The following is a 23,772-nucleotide window of genomic DNA, read 5'->3' on the forward strand; positions in this document are numbered from 1 at the left end:
CCGGAGGGCTGAGGGTAGCTGATGGCATGCCAGAGCAAGGACTTGACTTGGAAGGGCTTAGGAAACCATCCAGATCTGGTCTGAAACTGTAGAGGAACTGGGATGAAAACAAGGTTGTTGCCAGAGCTGTAAGGTGGGATTTGGGCAGGGATGAGAGCCTGGCTGGTTTCAGGGGGCGAGAGAAGCTCTGGCCTGGAACTCGCAGGTAGGTATCTGCTTAGGTGTTCCAGAGGATGATGACTGTGACAACGGAGGTGGCCATGAAGAGCAGGTAGAGACAGAAGAGCAGGGTGTCCATCATGTGGCTTAATCGCACCCACAGACGGACTAAGTGCAGCTTCTGAGCCTCGTCTTCCTGCTGGTTCCTCACTGAGCCAGGGCACCCATTTAGCTCTGTCTCTCTGGGATGTGGCACCTTCCCCACCAACTCCATGGGCTCCTTCACACCTACGGCGAGACAGACTCAGCTTTGGGCCACCAAGGTCAGCTGGGAAGTTATGTGGGGAGGGAAGGAGGTGGGAGCAGAAGAAGTGGAGGTGATGGAAGAGGAAGCCTGGGCAGTGCTGACATCCCTCACCAGGCAGGTGGGCCAGGCCTGTGTTTCCCTTCTGGGGCACAGCAGGGCAGCATGTCCTTGGGCTGGTGCAGTGTAGAAGCAGGGAGTGGAGCCAACGAGGCATGGGTGGGGGCTGGGTGGTGGCCAGGTGCAGCAGGTAGGAGATGAAGATGGTCTCCAGCAGGCTGAGCACCATCAGGGACAGACACAGGGCAAAATAGACATCTGGAGGGAACTGGGCCTGCCTGAGGGTCAGAGGCACCAGCCAGGACTTTTTATTTTCTCCTTCCCCAGAAAAGAGGCCCTTTTCCAGGATCTCTTTTCGCTCTGACCTGATTCATCGGTCTGTGCCATGCCCCACCCTACTTTTCTTCTCCTAAAGGCAACAGGGGCCATACTGGTGAGGGAGGTGCTACTGGAGGGGAGTAAGTCATTCATCATGAGCAGGAAGACGTTGTAGCCCAGCAAGAGTGTCATCTTGAATGAGGCATGGTTCTCACTTTCTACTGGCAGGTAGAAGCTGAGGGCTTTGATGGTGAACAGAAAGCTGCTGTGCACCAGGAGGTTTATGACATAGAGGGTGGGCCTGCGCCTGATGGTCACCTGGTAGGGAGGAGAGAGGGAGGCAGTTGAGGAGAAGGCTGGGAGGCTGCCAATCCAGGTAAGAGCAAGAATTTAGATTTGTCCCAGATCAAACTTTCTATTAAGGAAATGTTACCTCAAGTCCCTTTCTCTGTTCTCCCTCTCCAGCAAAGTCATCTTAATCACCACATTGTCTTTCCATGGTTAATTCTACCATGCTGCTTACCGTTGAAATATATTTCATTCCTTCTTGGCCCATGTGTCAATTTTCTCCACCTAATTTTTTTATTCCTGCCAATGTGCTCTCAGCAGAATTGAGGGACCAAATTCTTAGGTATTGTGTACATTGTATTTCTGCTTGCTTTCCTCATCAAGGTGTAATCTCTAGTGCCTTTGCTGGTAGACGTTTAAAACCAGTGGGAGAGAAAGCAAGACAGAGCAGACATTTTGGGATCACCAGGATTTGGAATCATAATATCCCTAAGACAGTGTTTCATAACTTTTCCACCCCTTCTTTTTAAAAATAAATATAAAGATTCCTGTCCTCCCAAAAGTTCAAATAGCCCTGGCAGCCGGTGAGGGACTGGGGGACATGGAGTGGAGGTTCATGCTCATTGTAAATCACTGCGGTGGGAGCTTTGTTTCTTCCTCAGGGAGGATCCATTCAGTCAACATTTCCTGAGTGCCAGGTACTGTTTTAGGTACAGAAGATTTTTCAGTGAAAAGAGTGATAGCAACCTCTGCCTCCATGGAGCATGTTTTCTTGTGGGAGAGCTTACATTCTAGTGGAGGACATGAGCTATGCATGTAGAAGAAGATCCCACCCAGGGCCCCCGAACTCATATAGAAGACGATTTGGTCCTAGCCATTGGTGCCCGCAGTCATCTTCGTCATTTGATGGATACTCTGAAGTACCCACTCCCCCTTGCTCCAAACGACGTTCTGTGTTGTTTCCAAAATCTCCTGCACATCCTGCTCCATGCCCAGGACCATCTTTTCCACTGCAAAGGAGACCCAGGCAATTCAGCCTTCCCCAAGCCTCCCAACCCCTTTGCCCAGACTGTTGAATTCCTTACCACTTAGCTTCCACACCCCTTTCAGTGAGATTCACTCACTCTTCCAAACTTTCTGTCCTCTTCTTCTCAAACCCTTTCTTTCTCTTTCAGCATGTGATTCTCACTTACCTGTGTAGATGAAAGAGCTGAAGGTGAGGGTGCAATTCTGTTCATCAAAGGGGAAATAGAAGATGTCCAGGTTGCAGATGCTTGTTACCCGCATTGGCTTACTGTATTTGATGTGACCATTACTGTTGACGTAAGCCATGAGACCTGGCGGAGTCTGATCTGTATCCATGCTGAGTGTGAAAAGGACAGAGAGGTAAAAGCTGTGGGCTCCCCATCAGACCTGGCTCTCATCCTCTCCCAGGCTGCCCATTTCTGTGCTCCAGCCCCACTTATCTGACCTCCCCCTTCTACCTATCTGCGTGTTCTGAGGGTTTCAGATGCTGCTCCTTTCTGGTTGAGTCTGTGCTTGGCCCCCATTGGTTACATCATGCTCTTCCCTGGAAATATGGTCTCCTTCTTGCTTTTTTCAGCCCTGACACTCACAGCTCCTCAGTGAAGATATCTGGAAGCCACAGGTTCTTACTTGCCATGTCCAGCTTCCTGATGCCCCCACATTCCTCTGGGGTTCCCGGTGATGAATGGATTGTACCGGATCTAGAGAACACCATGGTATGGGATAAACAGGAGATGGGAACTGGCTTTAGTCTTCCTCTGTCTCTTCCACTCCACATTCCTTTCTTTACTCATTTCTTTGCTCTCCCACTGCACCTCTGGTTACAACTGTCACACTGTCACTGGCAAACTTGTTCTGCTTTCACTTCTTCCTCAGTGCTCTCTGGGGAGACCTGGAGCTTGGCTTTGGATTCCCTGGGATGGAGCCACTGAAGTATTGGCTTCCATGATCTTGGTTTATGCCACTTGCTTCCTGAGCCCTGTCTCTGCCCTCCTTAAACTGGCAAAATAAATCAGAAAATTTTATATTTTCATTATTGGTCCGGCTGTTTGAACTTGTTGAATCTGTGGATATTCTCAGCTTTATCCATTTTAATCCTCAAAGTTGGACCTTGCAGTGGGAAAAGGGAGGTACTATAGCAAAGGGGAAACTGAGTCCATCATACCATATTTAGCCACAGAAATGATGTCCTCAACTGAAGCTGTGCATCCTGGAAAAACAGTTTTCATCTGAGATCATTAACTTAATGAAGTGAAATCCAATGACACCACCCACCTCTTAATCACTTCCAAGGCTGTTCTGTATGGCAATTATGAGTTTTAATCATAAACCACTAAAAAATGTGGGTCATATAATCCAGGGTCCATGAGAAATGCAAGTGAAAACACCAGTATGAGAGTAGTCCATTGGGATTATGTTTCTTGTGGTGTATCCCCCAAAAGGGAGAGCTTTTATCTGCATTGTATCATTGTAGCATTCCCTGTCATGCCTCCCTATCCCATAGACTGAGCTCTTAACTTACAAAATCCAGTCAGTGCACCCACTGCTCATCACTAGATCATTACAGAGTTGGGTCAGGACTTACTACTTCCAGGATGGCAGACAGAGTGAAGGAGATGTTAACACGAATGGGGATGCTGACATTGGTGGCTGGACGGAAGGCCCTTCTGGCAAACGCTGCTTGGAAGGCAGCAGGATCCACCCCATGCTGGTCAAAGCCTGAGCAATTGATGGTGAATGTATCTCCTCTCCCTGTAGAGAGAAGGAACTATGAGAAGAGTGCCAGGGCTGGGGTGTAGGGAATGTTTCTGCACAGAGAGACAGCAGGGGTTATGGAAGAAACAGGTAGACTCCTACTGCTTGGACTAGGCAGTGTGGGCTAGCCTGGAATAGCAGGCAAATGGTGGAAGTTGATGAGGTGAGCTGAGTCAGAACCCCATTCTCAATTCCATTCTCCCTCTCTCCATGCAAAACTTGTCTACATGTGTATGCAAACAGCCCTGAGCCCCACTTTTTAGTGTCCTGCTATGTTCTTAACAATCTCACCACAAACCTCTGTCCTTGAGCCATTTGGGTGAATGTCACTGACAGATTTTGCAATCACATTTCTCCTCTTCACTATACAGGGCATAGATGGTCATGAATTAATAATGAGAGAAATAATCAGGTGGGTAGTGAGAAATCCGGAGAAGGCAATGGCACCCCACTCCAGTACTCTTGCCTGGGAAATCCCATGGATGGAGGAGCCTGGTAGGCTGCAGTCTGTGGGGTCACTAAGAGTCGGACACGACTGAGTGCTTTCCCTTTCACTTTTCACTTTCATGCATTGGAGAAGGAAATGGCAACCCACTCCAGTGTTCTTGCCTGGAGAATCCCAGGGACAGGGGAGCCTGGTGGGCTTCCGTCTATGGAGTCACACAGAGTTGGACATGACTGTAGTGACTTAGCAGCAGCAGCAGCAGCAGCAGTGAGAAATCCATTCGTGGGACCTTAAGGAAGGAACTCAGTTTTCAATTTAATAATTGTATGTCTTTGCTTTGTGCTGTGATTGTTCTCTTCTAAAACTCAGGACTCATCACCACTGAGACTATCTTATAAACAGTTCCTTGATACACCTCTTATACCCAATCCTTTTTTAATCGTACTTTGTGGGGCAGAAACAAAGAATGTATGTAGTAGCATCTCCTGGTCGAGTCTGTTTTTGTCTGTCTCTAATTTTGTGCTATACCTCATTGCTTAATCTCAATAATGAACAAGAAATTACTCTAGACTGGGAAATTATACTGAAAAGTTGTACTGAAAAGTCACAACAGAACTCTTCATCTACCTCAATTCCCTTGGCATCTTTCCTTTTCATTTGCTTAAGAGAAATAAGGCTTCCCCAGTGGCTCAGCAATAAAGAATCTACCTGCCAATGCAGGAGATCTGGGCACTCAGGTCCGATCCCTGGGTCGGGAAGATCCCCTGGAGAAGGGAATGGCAACCCACTCCAGTATTCTTGCCTAGAGAATCCCACAGACGGAGGAGCCTGGTGGGCTACATTCCGTGGGGTTCCAAAAGAGTTGGACACAACTGAGGGACTAAACAACAACAACAAAGAGAAATAAGAGTTTTCTTCTCTCAACAGCAGTTGATACCCAGAAACCGTGGGGTAGATTATATGCCTGGAAAGAGAATGACATGGAGAAAGGAAAGAGGCCCATGGAAGCATGGGGAGTGGAGAAGTAGCTTAAGAGAAAAGCCAGCTAACACTTAGGACCCTAGAAAGTGCTATACCAAACTGTCAGTGTCATGAATTTCCGTTTTTCCAAAATGAACACCCATTTGTTAACTAGAAATAAAAAGAATTAGCCTGGTTTCTCCGTTCCCAGACTTTATATGGATGCTGTGCTCTTGTTCTTGTCCCATCTTACCTTAAAGCGGCAGGTAGAGGATGAGGCAGAGGAGGAATCCTTCCCAACCTCGTTCCGTCTTCCTCTCCTTGGCTCTTCTCTGGGGACTTAGTGATGATGTTAATCTTAAAAGACCATAGGCCACACCTCACGCCCTAGCTTTGAATAATTCCGGTGTCAGGTGTCAATAGCCATCTCTCTAACACCCCCCAGTGACAACAGAATCTCATAGAGAACTCCCCTACCCAGTGCCCTAACTAGACCTGAACCTGGTCTCTAAAAGTCATCTGACAAACCAGTTTGGAGAGGAGGAAGAAAAAATATTTTGTCAGTGCAGCAGTGCTAATGGCCTCCTCATACTTTAGAATCACTCTGGCATATAGGGCACCATGGGAAAGGCACAGAATGCCTGCTGTTTCCTTCAAGTAGCACACACGCTTGTTTTAACCCTGCTGCCATCTTTCCCCGCAAAATGGCGGGGGGCATCTTCTTTTATATAATCAACATCAGACTCAGAGGTTTTATATATGACTTCTGTACTGGCAAGTCTTAACTTTTGACTTTTTGAGTGTGTCAGAAGCAGTTTGGACTGGAGGAGGAGTGGGTGGAGGGGAGATGGCAGGGTTTTCAGCGGAAGTTGATTTGTAAGGTCATGACCAATCTGCGTACAAATTCATGTTGCTTTTGGACCCGCTGGTGTTTTTAGGAAATTTATTAGTTGTTAACATTTTAAAAATTGGGAGATTTCGTGTAAAAACTGTGTTTCTGGCCTCATTTGAAAAATAAGATCAAGCAATACTGGGCTCACATTTTTACTATACATAATGCTTTCTGCCAGAGCTGCAAAGTGGTTAACTCTCTGGATGAAGAATATTCTCTCTAGATCATCACAGTGTCTGTCACCAACTATTGGCTTATTCCTGACCAGCTCCCCTCACTTATGTTGCCTCCTTGGCCTCAGCAGGTGTTCAAGTTTGCCTTTGAGTGTTAAGATTAATTTTCTTGTTTGATTCTTAAAGAGCCTTAGGAAGTAATTTCAAAGTACCATGCCATGCCTAGATGATCACGGTCTTGTCAGATTCAGTTCAGTTTAGTCACTCAGTCATGTCCGACTCTTTGCAACCCCATGAATTGCAGCACACCAGGCCTCCCTGTCCATGACCAACTCCCGGAGTTCACTCAGACTCACTTCTATCGAGTCAGTGATGCCATCCAGCCATCTCATCCTCTGTCGTCCCCTTCTCCTCCTGTCCCCAATCCCTCCCAGCATCAAAGTCTTTTCCAATGAATCAACTCTTCACATGAGGTGGCCAAAGTACTGGAGTTTCAGCTTTAGCATCATTCCTTCCAAAGAAATCCAAGGGTTGATCTCCTTCAGAATGGACTGGTTGGATCTCCTTGCGAGAATGTGCAAATATTTGGTTCCTGGTAGAAGCCAGACATATGCGTACATGGGCCAAAGTCATCAGTGGTTTCACCTGTTATTCTAGAGTGATTTCTATTAGGGAAAGCTCTAGGGAACCAAGGGAGATGATGCTTCAGGGAAGAAGCTTTTCAGGCTAGTTAGTATAAGATAGTAAGAAAGGTCTAAGACCAAATCCCATTAGAATCATGTCACCCTCTCTCTGCCTCCTCTCTAAGGTTGAGAGGATAAAACCTGTCTTGCAGGAGTTTTATGTGGCTGGAGATAATATGTATACACTGCCTGTCCCATCCTAACCAGCTAATGAATTGGAGCAGCAATAAACAGTGAAAGTGGCAGTAAGAGTAGTTGTTATTATTATCCTCGATGTCTTAAGATTATTCAGGTTGCTTCAGCCTGCATGGAATCTTCTGGACTTAAAATGTCTGAGTTGACTGAATCAACCCCAGTTCCCATGAGCAAGAGTGTTTCCTCTCAGCTTCACTCAGCTGAATGCTGACAAGGACAATCCCTCCATTCTCCTCAGCATCACTCTTCATCTTTTGAGACTTCTTTCCCCTTTAGGAAGTTTATTTACTTATTTTTTCTTTTATAAAAAGATGAGTTTGGACCACCATCTCTCAAAGCATTTTCTGCAGAACTCTAGTTCTATGGAATGTTCAGTGCTTTTCTGAAAAATCATTTTTCATTGTTCAAGTTCAAATAACTCTGAGAAATGATGAATTAAACAAGGAGAATCAGGTATTATTACTGTAGGATTTCTCAGAGTATTTAACTAAAATGTTAATGTGACTTGAAAATGTCATGTATATGATTTCCCACATGTAGTTAACTTTTGGAAATTTCTTTTTCTCAGACTAACTTCAGAACTAGTACTCCATGAATATTTTTGGGAAAACACTGCTTTAGGTAAATAGAGTAAATCTAGAAGAAAGAAAACTTGAAAAAAATTTGTCTTAGATTTCCTGCAGATAGAATGTAGAATGCTGTAGCTTAGGTAAAAATCAAGAAATTAAAAAAATAAATGAGGTAAGTGGTTTTTTTTTTTTCAGATAAGTATTTTAAACCTGAAGTTTGATTAGAACCATGAGAACCCACAAACAAATAGGAGATAAAAGAAGTATCGATTTCAAGCTGTTTCTGAATCCCTGAGCAATATAAACTTAGACTGCCTCAAGGAGGAATCTTCTTTTCTCTCTTTTTCTTTAGATCAGTGACCTACCAGCCAGAAGCCATGTGTCATCCACCTAGATCTAATTTTAGGATGAGAATTTTAAAACATGCTTTGGTATTGTTACCTCTCAAATATACTTAGAAAAAAAACATTTTAGGAGCTGAAGAACAGTGTTGGTTTTTCTCATTGGTTGTCTTGCAGTCAATAGTGGGTATAATTTATGCTTTAAGAGTACATATTTTTCCCTTGTGGAATTCAATAAGTGAATTATTTTGAATGAAAAATAAACACAGCCTGCATCAGCTTAAAATTTTCCTGACATTCATGCCAGAAATGTTATTACCAAGGTAGACCATAGATATTTATCACTTCGTCTGATCAAAAGGCCATATTTATAAAACATCACACCTGAGAAGCTTTTTGGAATGACTGGGAGTGACCATTCTTCCAGTCTGTCTAGGCCTGTCCTAGTAAGAAGGCTCCATCGTAGCTGGACTGTTGGTTCTGGCTTCTCTGGCTTAGGGGGACCCTGTTGCCTCTCAGTTGTGACCTAACGGGTTTCCAGTCCAATACTTCGTGATGTGGGAGAATCCTTCATGCATATATTACTGTTAGAGATGTTAGATATACTGAATCCATTTATTGGCTTGAGTAAGTAATCCTTACTTGTCATTCTGGGAGGAGTAAAATTCTAAGGCCTGTAAAATCCTACACTGTGATGTTGGTTATTTTAACTGAGTAGATTTATGTGGATGTTCTGGGTGGTGGCAACAGCTAGAGTAAAAACATGGAAGCTTTAGTGTTGAGAGGACCTCAGATTTGAGTAGAAGAGCTACAGGAAATGAAGCTGTGGTATTATGTGGGGCCAGATCACAGAACGTCTTGTATACCAAGCTAAAGTTTGGTTTAATTGCATAGCCCAGGATTTCCCAAACTTGAATAAAGTTCAGATCTCTTTTAAGGGAAATAATTCTCCTAAACCCCTGATATTGACTTCAATTATTTATATTATAATATTACTTAATATGTATCTTCATAAAACCATGTATAATGTCCTTATGCTCATAGTTCTTATACCACTATAAAATTAAAATAAATTTATAAATTACTACATACAAGACTACAGAATCAACACATCACTAGTTTAATGAGGTAGATAATATTGTTTTATTAATATTAGATAATTGCTGTCATTTTTTTCCTCTTAATAATGAAGAGCTAGTTTTTAGAATACCTGTCTGTTATTTTGTTGAGCCAGTTTGATAATTCATCTCAGTATGCTGCTGCTAAGTCACTTCAGTCGTGTCCGACTCTTTGCGACCCCATAGATGGCAGCCTACCAGGCTCCCCCGTCCCTGGGATTCTCCAGGCAAGAACACTGGAGTGGGTTGCCATTTCCTTCTCCAATGCATGAAAGTGAAAAGTGAAAGTGAAGTTGCTCAGTTGTGTCCGACTCTTAGCGACCCCATGGACTGCAGCCTACCAGGCTCCTCCATCCATGGGATTTTCCAGGCAAGAGTGCTGGAGTGGGGTGCCATTGCTTTCTCCGATAGTAGTTCTTAAACCTTTTTTAAAAAAGTAATCATTCATTTCATTCTAACTACTCCCCCTAGTTGGGAAGTTATTACTGCAAAGGTGGGGAGTGTGTAATTCTTTCCTACATAAAGTGAATATGGGATATGATTTATCATAACATGCCTATACTGCTGTATACTGTGTGAACACTCAGCTTCTCCCACACAGTTCTCTATTAAAAATTCTGTGAAACCTTTGTCTGTAAAACATGTTATGACATCATTTGGCTTTCATTCAGTATTGTTTACATTTTAAATCCTCTTCTCTTCTTTCCTAATTTGCCTGAGACCATTAAAGGCACATTATTCTGTTGTACTGTATTGTTTCCATGATCATGATGTTAAATAAAAGATTCTGTTTATTAACTAGTCTTTAAAAATATTTATATTTGGCTGCACCAGGTCTTATGTTAGTTGCAGCATGCAGAATCCTTGATCTTTGTTGTGGCATGTGGAATCTTTAGTTGTGACATGTAGGACCTAGTTCCCTGACCAAGGATTGAACCTGGGCTCCCTGCATTGGGAGCTCAGAGTCTTAGCCACTGGACCACCAGGGAAGTCCTAACTAATTTTTTTTAAAAATCTTATTCTATGAAAATTGTAAAATTGATCTGCAAATGAGAAATTTTGTTTTATAATTGGCAGAAGAATTCAACACGAGTGCCACAGCAGATGTGGGTGATCACTCTTGACATTAGCTCCTGACAAGCTAGCTAGGGGAGGGTGTTGGGGGATTGCTGCAGTAGAGCATTTCTTACGTCACTGAATGGCACTACCATCCATCAAGTTCTGCAACCAGAAACCAAGGTGTTACCCACCACACCTCTCTTTCTCATCCTGCTGTATCTAATCCATCAACAAGGTTTGTCAATTTTACCTCTTAAATTTTTCTCATGAGTCTGTCCACGTCTCTGCATCTTTTCCACCACAATTCTAGTCCAAACCACCATCCTGGATGACAACAGTCACTCTTAGTTAGAAACTTATCTTCCATTCTAAGCTATCTAATTCTTCTCCAGTCTGCTGGCCTCAGAGACATTTTCAAAATGTAAATTTGATTTCTCAACCCTTAACCTATTCACTTTTTAAAACCTTGCAGTGGTTGGCTTCTGCTGTTACTCTAAAAACCTTTAGCATGGTCTACCTCTGGAGACCTTCCCTTCCTTCTCCCACCACCTGGCCCTTGTTAAAGTTCCCTCTGCTTGGAGTGCTCTCTTCTCTGCCCCCTTCTACCATCTTCACTACTAGCTCCTACTGCTTTACTAATAGCTCCTAGTCTTCTTCAGATGTAACATGAACCTTTCTTTCCCAGTACACAGCACAGTTACAGTTTAAATTTGGATTGATATTTATCTGACTCTAAACCAATGAGGTCAGGAAGCTTGTCTATTTTGCTTCCATTGTATCTCCATCAAATATTGAATAAATGAGTAGACTAGGTACATTACATAATATAAATATATTTAAAGATGTATACAATTCTGTATTGGAACATAGATTGTTCCTTGCTCCTCTAGCTCCTTGCTTGAAGGTTGGAGAGTATCATCCCCTGAAACACTTCAAAACACAAATACACTTTGAGAAGGGGATGCTTTGCAATCAATACCATGTAAATAAGTTAAGTCTTTGGCCCAAGCTATCCTTGGACAAGCCAAAGTAGTTGGTACCTTAATGTATTGAAGCTTTGATCCAGGGTTGTATAGTGTTCATCTCTCTATATATTTTTTAAACCTGCATAAACAAACCAACATATTTAAAGTATTTCAGGGAGATTTTTTGAGGCTTTTTATTTTATATGAAGGTATCAGATATGCACTTTTGGGTACTACAGTGTTTTAAGCAGGGTCAGAAGTACTAGTATGCCTTGGAGAGGTGGCTTGAGGTGTGTTGAGAAAGAAGTTTTCTTCTCCCACTGGATGGCCAGAGGTGCTTAAAGAATTCTCAATAGATACATGTTTATATATCTATAACTTTATATATCTATATGTATACAAACCCTCAATATTTTTCTGATAAACTGCATATATCCTTATCGAGAGGAGAAATTATTTATTCCTATGATACTAAAACTTTTTTATTATGACATACTTACAGGTTACCAAAAAGTACAGCAAATGATTTTAGAAGCAACCCACTGTGAAGCTTTGTTAAATTTTAACATTTATAAATCATTTTTAAAAATTGATGTATAGTTGATTTAAAATGTTGTGTTAGTTTCTGGTGTACAGCAAAGTGATTCAACCATATTATATATATATATAATATATATAAATATATATGTGTTCTTTTTCAGATTCCTTTCTATTATAGGTTATTATAAAATATTGAATATAGTTGCCTGGGCTTCCCTGGTGGTTCAGTTGGTAAAGAATCTGCCTGCAATGCAGGAGACCCGGGTTCGATCCCTGCATCGGGAGGATCCCCTGGAGAAGGGAATGGTTACCCACTCTAGTATTCTTATCTGGAGAATCCATGGACTGAGGATCCTGGCGGGCTACAGTCCATAGAGTCACAAAGAGTCAGACACAACTGAAGCGACTGAGCAAGCAGCACTCATAGTTGCCTGTGCTATACAGTAGGTCCTTTTTGCTTATCTGTTATATATATATTAATATGTATCAGTTAATCTCAAACTCCTGATTGTTTAGAAGTTAATCCCTCCCCCAACCTTTCCCCTTTGGTAATCATAAATTTGTTTTCTGTATCTGAGAGGCTGATTCTGCTTTGTAAATAAGTTCATTTGTATCATTTTTTAAGATTCCACACATCAGTGATATCATATGGTATTGGTCTTTTTTTTTTTTTTTTGGTATTGGTCTTTCTCTTACTTACTTCACTTAGTACGATAGTCTCTAGGTCCATCCAAGTCATTTCTTGAAGAAATAAAATATTACAGGACAGATGAAGCCCCTTGTGTATCCCTCTCTGTTCTCACTGCCCCCCAACAGTAATTGGACCTCGAATCTGTTCTTTTTCCTGCTGAAGCCTGGCTTTACATTTTTAAATATACATCTTCATCTATAAACAACATATAGTTTTACATGTTTACAAAATTAATAGAAATTAATTAAGGATGGGATGTTTAGATAGCATCACTGACTCAATGGACATGATTTCGAGCAAACTCAGGGAGATACTGGAGGACAGAGGAACCTGGTGTGCTGCAGCCCATGGGGTCACAAAAAGTGGGACACAACTTAGCAACTGAACAACACAATAGCGATGAATACAAATGAGGTCATACAATTTGAGTCTTTTTGTAACTTAATTTTATTTATTTATTTTTGGCTGTGCTGGGTGTTTGTTGCTGCTCCGGCTTTTCTCTAGTTGCGGCGAGCAAGGGCTACTCTCCAGGGCTTCTCGTTGCGGTAACTTCTGTTGTGGAGCACGGGCTCTAGGGTGTGTGAACTTCAGTAGTCGTGGCAGGTGGGCTCAGTACTTGTTGCTCCCGAGCTCTAGAGCACAGGCTCAATAGCTGTGGTACACAGGCTTAGTTGCTCCACTGCATGTGGGATCTTCCCAGACCAGTAATTGAACCCATGTCTTGTGCATTGGCAGGCAGATTGTTTACCACTGAGCCATCATGGAAACCCTTTGTAACTTATTTTTGCTTAACATTTTTTTTGAGGTCTATACATATTGATAACATTTTAACTCTTGTTCTTTAACTGTTGTATAATACTCTATTGTACAAATATCATAATCTTGTTCTCTTGTTAATGAAATTTAGATTATTTTCTCTATTATAGAAAATGCACAAGGAACATACCTCCTTGTGTGAGAGACCCTTTAGGGCAGCTTTTCTCAGATGATAGTATTAAGCCATAACACCTGAAGGTATTCACTGTGTATAAAGAAATAAGTTCTAGGCATCTAGAATGAGTGTGCCGTGTGTAGTTGCTCAGTTGTGTCTGACTCTTTGTGACCCCATGGACTGTAGCCCACCAGCCGCCTCCATCCATGGAGATTCTCCAGGCAAGAATACTGGAGTGGGTTGCCATGTCCTCCTCCAGGGACTCTTCCCAACCCAGGGATCAACCCAGGTCTCCTGCATTGCAGGAGGATTCTTTACCATCTGAGCCACCAGGGAAGCCCAGAATGAGTTCAGCTATGTGTTATCCTTGGGAGAATTGAGAAAATAGTCACTCATAATTTTGTGTAGGGTTTGATTCATTTGCAGAAGCTCTGATTGAGAATGGCTACTATAGAGCATATATGTAGAAATAGAATAGCTAGGTTCAGGGTAGGCATATGTGATAGAACATTAGCTTTCACCAAAATCTGTTCTTTCCTTCTTCCATTGTGACAGAATTGTAGATGGCTCCTAGCTGTCTCATTGAGAACTGCATTTTCTTGCTTCCTTCTCAGTTAGATGCAACCGTATGACTAAATTGTTACCAATAGAATGTGAGTGGAAATGAGAGATGTTGCTTCTTGGCTGATGCCTTAAGGCCAAGTCACAACTCCTCACACTCCATTTTTCTTTCCCTCCACTTGGGTGACTGGTGGTGGCAATTAGTAGAGCAACTTTGGAAGCCAAATGTTGAACTTGACAGAGTTCACCCTGGGTCTCCACATAAGTGCCAAGACTACAACTATACTGCTGATCTGGTATACTCACTCACCTGGGACTTTTATGCAGGAGCGAAATAAACTTGACTACAAGACACTGAATTGTAGGGTTTACTTGGGATCTTTTTCATACTGTTCACAGGGTTCTCAAGGCAATAATACTGAAGTGGTTTGCCATTCCCTTCTCATTTCAGATGCTAGCAAAGTAATGCTCAAAATTCTCCAAGCCAGGCTTCAGCAGTACATGAACTGTGAACTTCCAGATGTTCAAGCTGGATTTAGAAAAGGCAGAGGAACCAGAGATCGAATTTTCTGACATTGGTTGGATCATAGAAAAAGCAAGAGAGTTCCAAAAAAAAAAAAAAAAAACAGCTGCTTCTGCTTTATTGACTATGCCAAAGCCTTTGACTGAGTGGATCACAACAAATTGTGGAAAATTCTTAAAGAGATGGGAATACCAGACCACCTTACCTCCCTCCTGAGAAATCTATATGCAGGTCAAGAAGCAATAACTAGAACCAGACATGGAACAACAGGCTGGTTCCAAATTGGAGAAGGAGTACATCAAGGCTGTACATTGTCACCCTGCTTATTTAACTTATATGCAGAGTACATCACACAAAATGCTGGGCTGGATGAAGCACAAGCTGGAATCAAGATTGCCGGGAGAAATATCAATAACCTCAGATATGCAGATGACACCACCATTATGGCAGAAGTAAAGAGGAACTAAAGAGCCTATTGATGAAAGTGAAAGAAGATAGTGAAAAAACTGGCTTAAAACTTAGTATTCAAAAAAACAAGATCATGGCATTCGGTCCCATCACTTCATGGCAAATAGATGGGGAAACAATGGAAACAGTGAGAGACTTTATTTTAGGGGGCTCCCAAGTCACTGCAGATGGTGACTGTAGCCATGAAATTAAAAGATGCTTGCTCCTTGGAAGAAAAGCTATGACCAATCTAGACAGCATATTAAAAAGCAGACATTACTTTACCATTACATAAAGGTCCGTCTAGTCAAAGCTATGATCTTTTTAGTAGTCATGTATGGATGTGAGAGTTGGGCCACAAGAAAGCTGAGCACTGAAGAATTGATGCTTTTGAACTGTGTTGTTGGAGAAGACTCTTGAGAGTCCCTTGAACTGCAAGGAGATCCAACCAGTCCATCCGAAAGGAAATCAGTCCTGAATATTCATTGGAAGGACTGATGCTAAAACTGAAGCTCCAATACTTTGGCCACCTGAGATGAAGAACTGACTCATTGGAAAAGCCCCTGATGTTGGGAAAGACTGAAGGCGGGAGGAGAAGGGGACGATAGAGGATGAGATGATTGGATGGCATCACCGACTCGACGGACATGGGTTAGAGCAAGCTCTGGGAGTTGGTGATGGACAGGGAAACCTGCTGTGCTACAGTCCTGGGGTCGCAAAGAGTCGGACACAACTGAGCGACGAACTGAACTGAACTTGGGGTCTAACAGTACAGTTCATTTCCAACCTATTAATTTGGCCAACTGTAATGTGGTTACATCAGTCAATACTCCACCAGCATGTGTGAAGCATCCTGTCTCTCTAGATCCTGAAAACACAATATTGTCAGAATTTTATGTTTCCCTATCAGGTGGGCATAAAATGGTATCTTGTTGCTAATTTAATTTCCATTTCCCTGATTATTAGTAAGATTGGGTGTCTTTTCCCCTGGGCCCTGGTGTGCTCGAGACCTTGTACGTGCCCTTCAAGGGCGAAGTTTCTGTATTCCCCAGTCCTGTGGAATTCCTGCAATCAAACCCTGATGTTCTTCAAAACCAGATTCTCTGGGGGCTCCTTCTCCTGTTGTCAGACCCTCTGGCTGGGAAGACTAAGGTGGGGCTCAGAACTTCACTCCTGTGCCAAAACTTCTGTGGTATAATTGTTTTTCAGTTTGTGGGTTGCCCACCCAGCAGGTATGGGATTTTATTTTATTGTGATTTTGCCCCTCCTACCATCTCTTTGTGGTTTCTTCTTTGCCTTTGGATGTAGGGTATCTTTTTTGGTAGGTTCCAGTGTGGTTTTTTTTTGATGGTCGTTCAGCAGTTGTTTGTGATTTTGGTGTTTACATAAGACAGGTGAACTCAAATCCTTCTACTCTACCATCTTGAGCTTATCTCCCTGGGTCTCTTTTGATATTTGAGTGGCTGCTTGAGTTTCCTTTTCCATGAACTGTCTATTCACATCATTTGCCAATTTTTCTATTCAGTTATTTAGCATTTCTTATTGAGTTGTAGGAATTATTTGTATTAAAAACTTTGTCAGTTATAACTTGTAGTTTATCTTTTTGCTTTATGGCATCTTATATAGAAACAAATTTAAATATGATAAAAATTAATCAAACTTTATTTTATTAACGTTTTTGTATCTTATTTAAGAAGTTCACAAAGATATTTCACATTTTCTTCTAAATGTTTGAAGGTTTTCCCTTTCAGTTGGGCCTTTGATCTATGTGGTATGAAGCTGTAACCCCTGAGTTTTAAGAAATATGGATAACCAGTTGTTCCAACATTATCCATAGTCTTTTCTTTCTTTCTCTACTGATTTGTAATGTTTTCTTTGTTACAGATCAGGTTTACATGTATGCATGAGTCTGTTTCTAGGCTCTTTATTGCATTGATTTATTAATCCATTCTTGGGCTGCTGCTGCTGCTGCAAAGTTGCTTCAGTCGTGTCCGACTCTGTGCGACCCTATGAACGGCAGCCCACAAGGCTCCTCCATCCCTGGGATTTTCCAGGCAAGAACACTGGAGTGGGTTGCCATTTCCTTCTCCAGTGAATGAAAGTGAAAAGTGAAAGTGAATCACTCAGTCATGTCCGACTCTTAGCGACCCCATGCACTGCAGCCTACCAGGCTCCTCCATCCATGGGATTTTCCAGGCAAGAGTACTGGAGTGGGGTGCCATTGCCTTCTCCACATTCTTGGGCAAAACACTGTATTAATTACTTCAGCTTTATTGTACATTGGTGTGCATTTTGTTTGTTTGTATTTTGCTGTGGTTCAAGTCACTTGGGATCTCAGTTCTTAGTTCCCCCACCAGGGATTGAAGCTGCATGTGACCTTGTCAATGAAAGTGGCGCATCCTAACAGCTGGACAGCTGGGGAATTTCCTACATTGGTGTTTCATACTAGCTAAAGGTATAAAGGTAGAGGAGTCATTTTACCTTCCATTAAAAAAAAATCTTTGAAATGGATAATCATAATACCTATACACTGGGTTGACATGGAGATTTAAAAAACAAGTATGTAAAGCACAAGATACAGACTAGGTAGGCACTAAACACAGTAGTTATTTATGTTATGATGGGAAGGCAATGGCATCCCACTCCAGTACTCTTGCCTGGAAAATCCCGTGGACGGAGGAGCCTGGTGGGCTGCAGTCTGTGGGGTCGCTAAGAATCGGACACGACTGAGTGACTTCCCTTTCACTTTTCACTTTCATTCATTGGAGAAGGAAATGGCAACCCACTCCAGTGTTCTTGCCTGGAGAATCCCAGGGACGGGGGCTGCCGTCTATGGGGTCGCACAGAGTCGGACACGACTGAAGCGACTTAGCAGTAGCAGCAGCAGCAGCAGCATCTTGAAGGTACAAATGAAACACAAAGAGAAATGAAGTGATCAGTCTATTTGGAAACCTCAGTTTCATTTATAAAAAGAAAGGGATGAATTGGCATGTCCTTTCTAAGGCTCTTGCCACTCTAAAAACTCATCCTGGCGTTTATTTTCTAGAACGTGGGCAGCACAACAACATGTGATGGACAGTGGGATTAAAGTGAGAAAGGTGACAACGCAGAGTCGTGAGCACGCAGTGGTAAAACGTTAAGGGCCATACAGATAAGATTAGGGGCCGGCTGGTCTCCTATAGGCTACGATGACCTTCACAGTGTTTTCTGGTGCATAAACGGCCAAGCATCGCCGTGACCGTCCTGCCTACAAACACTGGGCAGCCAGCCCACAGAAGGCTACTGTCAACCCTCCCGACCACTCAACTAGAACACAGAGCCTTGGAGAAGATTCCAGACAGGATCGCAGAAACTCTGGGGAGGACGGTGCCAGAGCCTGGAGCGCAATGGAAGGGAGGAGCGGCCTGCACCTCCTCCAGGGCTTCTACAGTGCTTCTGGGAAATATAGTTCTTAGCCGTGAAAGGAGCCTGGGGCTCCAGGAAGCGGGACTACAATTCCCTTCAGTCTTGGAAATTCTTTGTGCAGCACGCCTGCGCAGTCTGGCGGCCAATGCCGCTATAAAGGCTTGTTTTGCTCCGGGGGCTAATGCTCCGGAGCGTGGTCGAGTGGCCGGCGCGGCCGTCCTGGAGCTGGGGCACAGGTAGGTGTCGGTGACTGCCGCACTCCTTCTTTCTCCCTCGGATTGTCGCGGGGACCATCCCCACCCAGTGTGTTTCGGCCCAGGGTAGGGGACTGCGATCGAGGATGCGAGCAGTCCGCGGGAAGTCGGAGAACTGAGAAAAGCGGCCTGGCCTTTCTCTAGTCTCCCGCCGCCTCATTTTCGGGACGCGACCGGGAGGGTTGGAGGTTAGGTCCTCGGAAGGCAGGTAGGGTGGGATGAGTGATCGGGGTGCCGGCTACATCCCCGGCTAACGCCACCAGGTGGTGCTACGCACGCGGCCCGTGTGTGTGGGTCGCTATCGCCTTTCCAGGCCAGAATTGGCCGTGGGAACGCCCTAAGGCCAGGGCATCCTAGGGGATGCTGGCCTGAGAGAAGCCCCCCTCTTCAAGGGTGTAGAGAGGCGGTTTGGGGCACTCCGGCATAAGCCGCACAGAGGGGATTGAGCAGCCAGCGACCTCAGAATTCATCGTCTCGTTTTGGCTACGGGGTAGATGGAGGTTCGTGACAGAAGCACGCACAGGAAACCCTTGGCAGAGTCCGGAATGGAATCCAGATCTCTTGACAGTCATTAGTGCCCTTTCCCTTTCCACCGCACAGAGCTGCGTGGGGCTTTGTATTTATCACATAGGGGTCATTCGGTTTCTGCACAGACATGGGGGAGGCAGGAGGCAGATGGACACAGAAAAGACTGGCCAAGTTTCAGAAGGTTTTGAAGGAGAAGATGGGATAGGCCATTCTGCGGTCTCCAGGGTGAGTCAGTGAAAGGTGCGGTAGGCTGGAGACAAGTAGATTTCAGGGAGGTGGTAAGTACATACCCTTGTAGCTTCAGGTCTTTTTGTGTGGCTGCAGGGCCTGGAACCACATTCCTGAGGTGTTGGAAACCTAAGGAATATTGCAATGAAGGCAATTTGGGAACACCAGTCTGGCTACTTCCAGTCCTTGCAATCCTGTGCGAACTCCTCCCCCCAGGCAGTTTTGACTGCATCATTGTGCGGGAGGTGGTCTACACTTAGCACTGAAGGAGTCTTGGTTAAAAAAAGTTGCTGACCAAGAGACCTCTGTGCCGAGCAACTCTATGGGTTCTCTCTTTGATTATTCTGTTAAGTGTCATTGTACAGCTCTGATTCAGAAGTAAATGAAAATCCTTTCCCTTTCTTCTCTCTTAAAAAAGACTTTTAAACACCTTTAAGGGAGAACAGAAAGAAGAAAAGAGGGAAATACAAATAGTACCCTCCCCTCCTGGTGGCTCAGAGGTTAAAGCGTCTGCCTCCAATGCAAGAGACCCGGGTTCGATCCCTGGGTCGGGAAGATCCCCTGGAGAAGGAAATGGCAATCCACTCTAGTATTCTTGCCTGGAGAATCCCATGGATGGAGAAGCCTAGTTGGTTACAGTCCATGGGGTCGCAAAGAGTCCGACACGACTGAGCGACTTCACCTTCACATTCACCCTCCCCTCCATCCCCAAACTCTGGCCTAGTGATCTTTCCTTAATTGTTTTCTTCAGATTTGGGCCTTGTTTGTTTCCCAGATCTATTGGACTTTCTAGCTCTTGGCTGGCCTTCCTGATACACAGAAGATGGAAGATGGCCTTATGTTCAAGGCCAGGAGATAGTAGCTTTGTCCCTGGACAAGACCTGCCTACTTTCATTGCTCTACCTCTTGGCCCAGGAAATTAAAGAAGCAGCAGTGTTAGAGGGAATGGAAAATTACTCCCCACGCTCTTCCAACTTAGAATAACCTGGAACAAAGTGACCAAAAGAAGCTGAGGTTACATGAATTCTTAGGCAATTAAGGTGATCCCTGTGGTCTTTCTGACTTGGCATTTGGCATTCTGAGTGAGTTTCTATGGCCTCCTTCCTTTCAAACTTGCTCCCCGCCTCTTGCCTTTTTTCAAAGCAGGACTGATTTTTTTTCTGCTTTCCAGATAGTTGGCGAGGTTGAGGAACCTTTGGCGGGGAAGGTTGGACTTTAGTGATCCCTGTAACAAGCAGGATTATTCTGATCTGCAGCTGTATCCTGACACTGGGGACACTGGCAGATGCCAGGTCTGTTTATAGTTTAGGCTTAATGAGGTCTCAGTGACGTGATTGCTGCGCTCTTGGTTGTAAGCCGGTGTTCTTTATGGTGCAGTTTGTCATTGGACAAGGTGACTTTTTTCTTTGAAAGATAAGTAGTTGAGCAATATCAACTCAGGGTACTGGAGCCAGACCTCTGAAAAGTAAGAAGTCAAGCTTTCTTTTGCGCTGGAAACAAGTCTCTATGGTGGAGATTTAGTCCTTTTTATTTAGAGGATTCGTAAGTGTTCTTGTTTTCTGATACCTTAAAAAATGAATTGTAGCTGTCAGAATTATGTCCGCAATGTTGTACTTTTCATTCTCAGTGATTGATAGGAATTTATGGAATTCAAAAGGCAACACAGCTACAATTCTTTAGTTTCTAGTGAGGCTGTTATAAAAAGTGTTTTCCCAGCTTGTATCTGGGAAGCTTTGACCATCTTAGGGTGGAGGAAATGTTTTAGAGAGGGTATGTATGTGTTTCACTTTTTCTAAAGTAACCAGAATTGATACCGGGTATTGATTAATCAGGCTAACTGGGGTTTAGAACAGTGTTTCAGGTAGGTACTAGATAAGACATCATAGAACAGGGTGGGGAACAGGGTTCAGAACAGGGTTTTTGCTATTGTTTTTTTTTATAACAGCTTTGTTGAGATATTTGTATACGATGAAATTCACCTGAGTATAGAGCTTGGTGTTTGGTTAGTATATTAACAGAATTGTGAAATCATCACCACTAGCTAATTTTAGGACACTGTCCGTAATCCATGGGGAATTTGTTTTTAAAATTCAGGTGTAAAATTTTTTTGGAACAAACTTAAATTGTTTCTGAAAAGCCTTTTTTTAAAAGACTTATTTAAATGCTCTATGCATTGCAGTTGAACTTAGTTGAGAAAAATAAAATGGTACTTGAAAGATGTTTGAGAATTTATTTTTATAGATATAATGACAGAAAACTTTAATGCTTTTGTCTCTTTCTCCCTATTTTAAAGTACTTTTACTTATTAAGCACAATTTAGGAAATACCTGTCCTGGATGCATTTTTAATTCCAGGAATTCTCAAGTGGAACCAAGAGTTTGTGAACCCTCCACTCACAGAAGATGAAGGACATTGACATAGGAAAAGAATACATCATCCCCAGCCCTGGTTATAGAAATGTGCGGGAGAGAACCAGCAATTCAGGGCAGCACCGAGACCGTGAGGACTCCAAGTACAAGAGAACTCAACCGGTCAGTGTTGCCCGGCCCGATTCCCTCTCCTTATCTGCTTGCTGTGCTAGACCATACCTTCTTTCGTCACAAAATGCATAACTGAAAAAAAGTTTCTTTTCTTTACTGACTTTAGGTCATTGTTAAGAATTTATGGTTGTTTGTGAAGGAGAAGAGGTTGGCTCTCAACCTGTCATCTGTTTTTCCCCTTTGAGTTCTTCTCTGAAAAGGTGTTGCTTGAAAGGAGACAGTTTATGCAGGGTTGGGGAGGGGAAGGGCTGGGCAGGGAGCAGTGAGAATAGGAACCATTATACTTCTTTCTTGTATTTATAATTGTTCCCTCCCTCTGCCTCTGTTGTCTGCTTTTAAAAGGTAACTGGAGATTCTCATTCAGATTTCAGAGCGTACTTGGAACAATTTTAGATTGATGGAGGATAATCAGTTGAAATTTTCAAGAAAACCTATGAGTGTAAAGGAGTCTTTAGTGAATAATTTCCTCCAAGGGAAATAATGAATATGCATTTTAATCTGGAAGAAACATCGTCGTTGTCTGGGGAAAAACTCTTGAATTGCAGAAGTAATAAGAAGAATGGGGGTTGCTGGGTAGGAAGTTGAGGTTTGTGTTCATGTATTTGTTCTGTGAAAATTGGAGCAAGATATGGCTCTACAGCTGACACTGGAGTTTCATTAGCCTGACCTTACTTGTCCCTCTGCTATGTGAAAGCTGTTGCCTTATTATTAATCAACATTTTCTCACTGATGGATATTTTCTGTTTCTACTGTCTGTGGTACAATGCTTTCCTATTCAAGCTTAACTTTGGAGAAACATAGATTCGCTGTAATCAGTGTCAAATCCTTAAGGTCCCAGTTCTGTACCGTTTCTGTGTCCTTTTGTCCAGACTTTATGTTAACACATTTATTGAATATCTTTTGAATGCTTGACATTTAGTATAGCACTTATACTGGAAAAAGTCAGAGAGGATGAATAAAGTGGGGATGCTGTCAAGCTGTTAAGTCATCTGTGCCTTAGTGGCTTAGGAATTAAAATAGTATCAATGGTAGAACCTAACTCATGAGATGCCTTGAGTATTAAATGAGCTAATACATATAAAATGCTTAGAATGGTGCCTGCCACATAGCCTGTGCTCAAAGAATGTTAGCTCTTAGAGCTAGTAGTCTAGGGCATAAGAGGTGTGTGAGAAAGTTCTACATGTCATGCTAAGGAATCTTACTCTGGGCGTAGGGGAACTACTGGAAATTATTTAAAGGGTTTTTTTCTCTCAATTTTTTATTTGGAGATGACTGCAGATCCACATGCAGTTGTAAAAATAATACAGAGAGATCCCATACACACTTTATCTGGCTTTTCCCAGTGGTAACCTCTTGCATCCTATAGGATAAAGTCACGACAGGACATTGATTGACAGGGATAACATGCACCCACTTTATTAAGACTTTGCCAGTTTCATGTGCACTTGTTTGTGTGTGTTCTTTGCAGTTTTTTCCCGAGTAGATTCATATGACCACCATCACAGTCAAGGTACAAATCAGCGCCACCAAAAGGGTGTCTTGTGCTCCCCTTTTAGAGCCGCAGCCTCCTCCCTTGCCCTCTCCCCGTCTTTGGCAACCACTCATCTGTTTTCCATCTCTGTAATTTTGTCATTTTAAGAAAGCTGTACCAATGGGATTATATAGTACGTAACCTTTTGACATTGAATTTTCTCACTCAGCATTATTCCCTTGCGATCCATCTAATTTGTTGTATATCAATTGTATTTTCCGCTTTATAGATAGACTACAGTTTGTTTAACCATTCATCTGTTGAAGGAAATGTGGGTTATTTC

The 23,772-nt window shown here is 43.0% G+C and overlaps 2 protein-coding genes across 8 annotated transcripts in view; one reads left to right on the forward strand and one right to left on the reverse strand.

The window, feature by feature from the left end:
• Positions 1-217: 217 nt before the first annotated feature.
• LOC138442576 (5-hydroxytryptamine receptor 3C-like) lies at positions 218-18,702 on the reverse strand. The gene is given in 11 exon segments (XM_069594268.1): positions 218-447; positions 578-781; positions 955-1,205; positions 1,812-1,816; positions 2,054-2,139; positions 2,323-2,492; positions 2,746-2,825; positions 2,827-2,856; positions 3,321-3,365; positions 3,741-3,907; positions 18,552-18,702. Coding segments are annotated over 11 exon segments (1,419 nt in total).
• Positions 18,373-23,772, forward strand: part of ABCC5 (ATP binding cassette subfamily C member 5) — an 81,584-nt gene continuing 76,184 nt past the window's right edge. For 2 of the 7 annotated variants that reach the window (XM_069579561.1, XM_069579605.1), the window contains exons 1-2: positions 18,458-18,644; positions 21,773-21,949. In XM_069579561.1, the coding sequence (XP_069435662.1) occupies positions 21,821-21,949 (129 nt within the window). In that variant the 5' untranslated portion in view covers positions 18,458-18,644; positions 21,773-21,820. Of the gene's footprint in view, positions 18,645-20,598; positions 20,961-21,772; positions 21,950-23,772 lie in introns of those variants that run through there. The other 5 variants (XM_069579566.1, XM_069579595.1, XM_069579576.1 and 2 more) reach the window with 4 other exon arrangements.

The sequence above is a fragment of the Ovis canadensis genome, chromosome 1 (assembly GCF_042477335.2).
Source record: "Ovis canadensis isolate MfBH-ARS-UI-01 breed Bighorn chromosome 1, ARS-UI_OviCan_v2, whole genome shotgun sequence".
Taxonomy (NCBI): Eukaryota; Metazoa; Chordata; class Mammalia; order Artiodactyla; family Bovidae; genus Ovis; species Ovis canadensis.